At 37.4% G+C, this 7,147-nt stretch overlaps 1 protein-coding gene across 1 annotated transcript in view; it reads right to left on the reverse strand.

The window, feature by feature from the left end:
* Positions 1-1,061: 1,061 nt before the first annotated feature.
* The window catches only part of LOC110098135 (chaperone protein ClpB3, chloroplastic), a 13,572-nt gene continuing 7,486 nt past the window's right edge, over positions 1,062-7,147 (reverse strand). The window contains exons 6-10 of the mRNA XM_028696784.1: positions 5,919-5,983; positions 5,532-5,840; positions 4,624-4,889; positions 3,610-4,536; positions 1,062-1,569 (exon numbers count right to left, since the gene is read on the reverse strand). Of these exons, the coding sequence (XP_028552617.1) occupies positions 1,237-1,569; positions 3,610-4,536; positions 4,624-4,889; positions 5,532-5,840; positions 5,919-5,983 (1,900 nt within the window). The 3' untranslated portion in view covers positions 1,062-1,236. The remainder of the gene's footprint in view (positions 1,570-3,609; positions 4,537-4,623; positions 4,890-5,531; positions 5,841-5,918; positions 5,984-7,147) is intronic.

Genomic DNA, 7,147 nt, shown 5'->3' on the forward strand with positions numbered 1-7,147 from the left:
ACAATCTAGACATCCAAAATTTGAGCCGTCTTTTAAGAAAATCTAATGAAATTTGAGACATATTAAATGTATGTTTGAGACTTAAAATTTTTTATAAATTTTATTGTAAAATTATTATAACAAAATAACTTAGTTATAAAACTTAAATGGTTTCTAAGTTCATCTTAAAGGAAAGAGTTTCAATAAAATTTCAAATAAAACTCAAGAGTTTCAACTAAAACTTCTATATTTTAAAGGAAAAATCAATAAAACTCTCAAATGATCACCAACATTTTACTAAAATTCTTAATGATTCCATTAAAACATCAAGTTAGACAACTTTACAAAACAAAAATTTAAATCAAAACCAAATTTTAAAATCTTGATTTAACGCTTTTATTATTTCCTCAATCAAATATCTCTTCAAAACAGCAAAAAAAAAATCCGTCCAAAAGCCTAAATCTTGCATTTTAGGTTTCATTTGGATAGCTTCTTTGTTACTTTCTAAAATGAATAGCAAAAACAATATCCCAAACAAAGCCTTAAAATCATAATATCAAATTGAGAGTAGGCAAGGGTTTTAATGCCAAATAATGCGAGTTAGGACGAAACTCCTGTCATCCCTGAAATAACAAGCATAACCGTAAAAGCTTCACCTAAACAATTCTTTTTCTTCAGGAATCTTGAAGAAAGAAACTCTATCATAACCTTTGAAATGGAGTAGTTGCAGGTTTACCAGAAGCATTTAAGACCAGCAATACTACTACAATTCTCACTCACCTTCCGCAACCACTTCAAGCCCTTTTGAAAGCACTAAAAGCTTTGTCAAAACTCACCAAATTCAAGAACCATGACGTAGCACTTGCACTATAATTTGTAAAATAAACATCTTGATTGCAGAGAAGAAGAAATATTTAGAAGTGGCAAGTATATGTTACTGTTAACCTGTCGTATAAAACAAAACAAATAAAAAAAATAATATAATTACGTACCTGTTCGGCGCCGAATTCAGCACGTCGTCGACCACGTTCGAGCGCCGAGAAAAGCGAGTGGAGGCCGGGGCCGAATTTTCGGAGCCCACAGTTACATAATCTTTCATTGGATTCCTACCAATTCAAAAATGAACGCATTTATTGCAGAGAACAAGACAACTTAGAAGATATATAAATAACTCAATAGTATACAAATACAACTATATTTGCACAGATTTACTCTTAACAGTACATGTAAGGAATCAGAAAAAGTACCCAAATTTAATTATCTGCTTGACAAGAGAGCCTCTTGATTCTCAGTGGATGGCTGATCCGAGGAACCTGGTTCCAGCCTCCGAAAAACCAATTTTTGCTGGGGAAGTTGGCCATTGGAGAAGGCAGTGAGCTCAGTATCCACTTCTATGATATCTTCATCCTTGAATTCCCCTCTCAGGATACCTTTAGCCAATTCATTCTCCACATTCTGCTGGATCACACGCTTCACTGGCCTGGCACCATAGTTAGGGTCATAACCAAGACTTCCCAACAGTTCTATAGCTGCATCAGTGACCTGAATCTTGATTTTCCTGTCTGCAAGTCTATTTTGAACGCGTTCCAACTGTGCAAACAGAAAAAACGTTCCTTTTAATGAATGACATAAGCAGCAGAGGAAAGTTCATGACTTGTTCTGCCAAGCTTCAAGTCTCAAACAGTAACCTATCGAGCATCATTCTTTCAAGAAAAGCAACAGAACAAAGTCCTAGTTCATTATATGCATGTCCTGTATTAATCTACAAAACTTGAATGAATGTAATCATGAGCTTATCGCAAAAGTTGGCCATAATTCCTTGTTCGGGGGATTTCAACCATTGCCAGCTTTTTGGAAACTAGTTGGGTCTCTATTTAGACCGGCTTGTGTGTATGTGTGCTCTTATTTCTCTCGATTTTTTTTTAAATTTCTTTAAAAACGTAATTTTTATCATGTTTTCTCAAAAGTAAATTTTTAAAGAAAATTTGGGAAATACAGGGAATACGTTGTACAGTTCTTTCATCCAAATAAATACTGTTTTTTTACTTACTGCTTTTCCTTGAAAAAGAGAAGCATAATACTAAGTTAAGTGTTGCAAAGATGAGAATGCTTAGGTGGATGAGTGTCTTTATCCTTAGAGATAGGATACAAAATGAGCATATATGTGAAAAGGCTGAAGTAACTGTAGCGGAGAAAGTTTTCTGATGACCCGGTTAGGAAAGTTGAGGTATTAGATTTGACTTATGTTAAGAAAGATAGAGGAAGGCCTAAAAAGACTTGATTAGAAAATATTATAAATGATCTTTCTTTATTAGATTTAAATGAGAATTTGACTTTTAACAGGGCACAATAGCGAAAAAGGATTCATGTCGCCGACCACACGTAGTGGGACAAAGGCTTGATGTTGTTGTTGTTGTATTTTTTTTCTTGAAAAAAAAAGATAAAAAAATGTCTCAAATGAAGCCTATCACATCAGATTACGGTGACAATCACAGCAATAAAACTGATGAAAGTTTATGGTATCTAAATTCTTCAAAATTAAAAAGGATCCAGGATTTAAGATAAGCATTTGTGAAGTGCTTAAAACTGTTTTTATGCCTACTCTAGATCATCTCCTTTTGTTCATATAAGAGATGATGACCTTATTTGCTTCTTAAAGCAGCCAAGCCAAAAAACAAGAGAGGAGGAGCTTTCATATTTATAGACATAGGCTAGGCCATTAGGGAATCTACACATCATTGTATACAGGGGTGTACCATGGTGTATATTTTTTGCTAACGATATAAGACTAGAGAGGGAGTTGAGGGAAAACTTAAATTATGGAGGTCAACCTTAAGAATATAAAGGTTTTCATTTGAGTAGATATAAAATCGAATACATTGAGTGTAATTTTAGTACTAATAGATCTAGTAAAGGGATTGTAATTTTGAGAGATCAAATCATTAATAACACATTTTAGAAATCTTGAGTCTATTGTTCAAAATGATGGTGAAATAGATGGTGATATTATTAGTAGAATTCAAGTTGGATGGTTGAAGTTGAGGAATGCATCGGTCTTGTTGTGTGATATAAAAGATGGTGATGAGACTTGTAATGCTTTATGGTGCAAATTATTGGCCATTAAAAGAGAAGCACAAAATTTAAGTGTTGCAGAGATGAGAATGCTTAGGTGGATGAGTGATTTCACTCTTAGAGACAGAATGTGAAACGATTTTATACGTGAAAAGGTTGGAGTAGCTCTAGTGGAAGATAAGATTAGAGAGTCGCCTTAGATGGTTTGGGCATATAATCAACAATAAATAGAAAGGAATGGGTGACGCGAAACTAGATGCATTATATCATCTTGTTCTCATCTCTTTTTTCTAAGAACTCTCTTTTCAGATCAGGACAGCAAGAAAAATTATTAGATGCAGATAACATATGTAGATCTATGTGCATAAAATGTGAGTGCAAATGTACTATACTCATGCGCTTAAAGAATGTTATCTGCAACTACTAATTTTTCTTGCAGGCTGGTGGATCTGGAATTGAACACTGATTTAATTGAATTTGAGATATTAAACATAAAAACATCCACTCATTAGAACATAAGCAACCAATATAGAAAAAAGAAAAGTTAAAAATTTGTACCTGCAGCCTGACAATAATGTTAATTTGCTCGCGATCCAAAGGCTGGAAAACAATATACTCATCAACACGATTCATAAACTCCGGACGGAATATTGCACGGGCTGCCTCCATAACTCTCTGCTTGATGGATTCATAAGCAGAAACACCTGAATTCATTTCATCATTCACGTTTAATATGTACTGCGATCCAACATTGGACGTCATTATAATGACCGTGTTGGTGAAGCTCACTGTTCGTCCCTGTGAATCAGTCACTCTACCATCATCAAGAATCTGAAGGAAGACATTGAACACATCAGAATGGGCCTTCTCAATCTCATCAAACAAAATGACAGCATAAGGTCTCCTTCGAACAATCTCGGTCAGCTGGCCACCTTCTTCATATCCCACATATCCTGGCGGCGCTCCAATCAATCTAGAAACTGCATGCTTTTCCATGTACTCACTCATGTCAATTCGCACAAGAGCTTCTTCTGTGTTGAACATGTAAGAAGCTAAAGCTTTAGCAAGTTCAGTCTTGCCAACTCCTGTTGGGCCCATAAACATGAAACTAGCAATTGGGCGGTGAGGATCAGAAAGACCTGCTCTTGATCTTTGAATAGCCTCAGCCACTGCTCTAACAGCCGGATCTTGACCCACAACGCGTTTGTGTAGTTCTTCCTCCAAATGCAGGAGCTTCTCTCTTTCCGACTGCTGCAATTTGGAAACTGGAATGCCTGTCCATTTACTGACTATCTCCGCAATGTCATTGCCTCTGACCTCTTCCCTGAGCATTGATTTCCCCGAACTCTGATATTCATTTAATTCCTTTTCAGCCTCCTGAAGTTGACGCTGCAAACTATTCAGACTTCCATATTTCAGTTCAGCTGCGCGATTCAAATCATACTCACGCTCTGCCTGCTGAATTTCTATGTTCACCCTATCAATCTGCCAACAAATATCGATCAAAAGGATAAATGGGAATACAACAGGAATACCAAATATTAACTGCAGATGTTTTAAATGAATACTCACCTCTTCCTTGATGGATTGAATTCTTGTCATCACTGATTTCTCATGTTCCCATTGTTCAGTGAGTTCAGCCTGCTTTTTTTTCAAGAGTGAAAGTTCTGCATCAAGACGAGCCAACCTCTCTTTTGAGGCTTTATCTGAATCATTAGTGAGAGAGAGTCGCTCCATCTCTAGTTTAATTACAGATCGATTGATCTCATCCAAAGCAGTAGGCTTGGATGTGATCTCCATTTTTAACTTGGCAGCTGCCTCGTCAACTAAATCAATAGCTGCATGAAAATCAAATTAAGAAAAGTAGGCAACTTGCATTGCTCATTCACAAGAAAATCAGACTCATGTAAATGATTATTAGAGCTACTCTGAAAAATATCTGTTAGACAGATTCATTGGGCCGGCCCAGCCAGTCCACGCGGGACCGGCCCAGACGCGAACGAGGTGGAACGTCTTCGCCTCCTGCTCTAGCCGCACGAACCGCAGGAGCTAACGGAGCATCTTTGGAAGGTTTTTTTAGGAATTTTAAGAGGGAAATTGAATGTAGGGACTGTTTAGAGATTTACTTTTGAATTGTATGCATTAAATAGTTTGTTTCCTAGGGTTAGGGCATCTAAATTTGGCTGAAATTCGATATCTCTTAGATTTTGGTTTTCTTTTGGGCTCTAGCGGCGTCTAGAGATTTGGGAGAGATCGATCCTCCTCTCGAATAGAGGATCAATTGTATCTTGCTATTTTCCGTTTCCCTTTCATCAAATAATACAAATTATCTACTGTTTTATGATTTTGTGCAGATTTTTGTGAAGAATTCTTGCTATTTTCCGAAGATTGATAGGAAATACTTGAGATCTACAAGTATTTCCTATCAATATCCTGTTTGAAATAGGAAAGACATCATAAAAACTTTAGTGATGTTTTACCTTTATCAGGCAAGAACCGGCCGCTGATATAACGATCAGAAAGAACTGCAGCATCCACCAGCGCATTATCATTGATGCGTACTCCATGGTGAAGTTCATACCTTTCCCGCAGCCCACGGAGTATAGAGATTGTATCTTCAACGGTAGGTTGATCAACATACACTTGTTGGAAGCGACGTTCCAATGCTGGGTCTTTCTCAATATATTTACGGTATTCATCAAGGGTTGTTGCTCCAATACAACGCAACTCACCACGGCCTAGCATTGGCTTCAACAGGTTGCCAGCATCCATGGCACCATTTGTAGCACCTGGAAATAAGATGTATATGCAAATCAAAATGGTAAAATATTGGGGAGAAAACGGTAATGATAGAATCCTTAAGATACCAAATACTTTCACTAACACATTTTTTTCCAACAACGGGGTTGTTTGGTAGCACCCAGGATAAATCCTGAAATTTGTTAGGTAATATTCATGATAAATCTTGTTAAATCCCGTGTTACTATTTGGCTATTATGAAGAGGCAAGAGTGAGAAGATGAGGCAAACAGCACAACTTTCATTTAAATCCGCCGAACAAGAGGATTTCAAAAATCCAGGATTTACCACGAAAAGGCGGAATTTTCCGTCAACCATAGCTTTGATTTACCGTTAAATTTGGTTTTGCATTTTAGGCCGTTTGGCTTGATTTCACACAAATCTGCCTCAAATCCGGCCTAAATCCTATTACCAAACAGCCCCTACACTCAAATCCGGCCTAAATCCTGCTACCAAACAGCCCCTACATGTGTACAAGTCTCTAAAAGACAGGACTTCCCATTAATTTAAGTACAGGGATTTTTAAAACGATTAGAAGAGATTCATTTTAAGAATTTGGCAATGGAAAGTGATAGTGGAAAGAAATATAGAAAGTCAACCAGCTAAACTGTGGGCTCCGAAAATTCAGCCTCGGCCTCCGCTCGCTTTTCTTTTTATTCAGCAAGAGAGTTTTAACTGAATAAGTTACAAGGTAAATTTTGGAAGGCAGATGGGTTTGTAGATAAGACACTACCCAGAGATTTCACCCTCATTTTGTGAGGACTTTATGATCTGAGTTCTAGTTTCCTATAGGCGCAAGCCCCTATAGTTAATTACCCCTCCCGATCACGAGAGAGAACTTTCGATTAAGGCTAGTCGTCAATCAGATACGTATAGAATACGGGTTATCTGGCATATGGTAGCAGCATTGGGTATATGATATTAGTAGAAATTAGATTTGGAAATTGGGTTTGGATTTGGGAATTTGGAAAGATTTGAAAAGTTTGATATTTAAAATAGAAAATTTCACCACCTAGCACTTAAAGCGGATGATGGGGGAATGGATGATGGGCCCGATCAAGATCCCATGGTTTCGTCGTCCCGGGCCATCGTGGCCCCTGGTCTACTTAGTCATTGGAGGTAGTCGACCCAACCTGACAGAAGGATCCTTGTCGGCAGCCATGGGTTGCTTCGTCCAAGGGAACCTTGTAGACCGGGGTTGAATGTTTGTCTAAGAGGACAAATTTAAATCCACCTTAGCTAACAGAGGGCTTTGTGCCCTATCAATCATATCCTATTGATTCATATCTCAAGAATTT

The sequence above is a fragment of the Dendrobium catenatum genome, unplaced genomic scaffold (genome assembly GCF_001605985.2).
Source record: "Dendrobium catenatum unplaced genomic scaffold, ASM160598v2 fragScaff_scaffold_842, whole genome shotgun sequence".
In the NCBI taxonomy this organism is placed as follows: Eukaryota; Viridiplantae; Streptophyta; class Magnoliopsida; order Asparagales; family Orchidaceae; genus Dendrobium; species Dendrobium catenatum.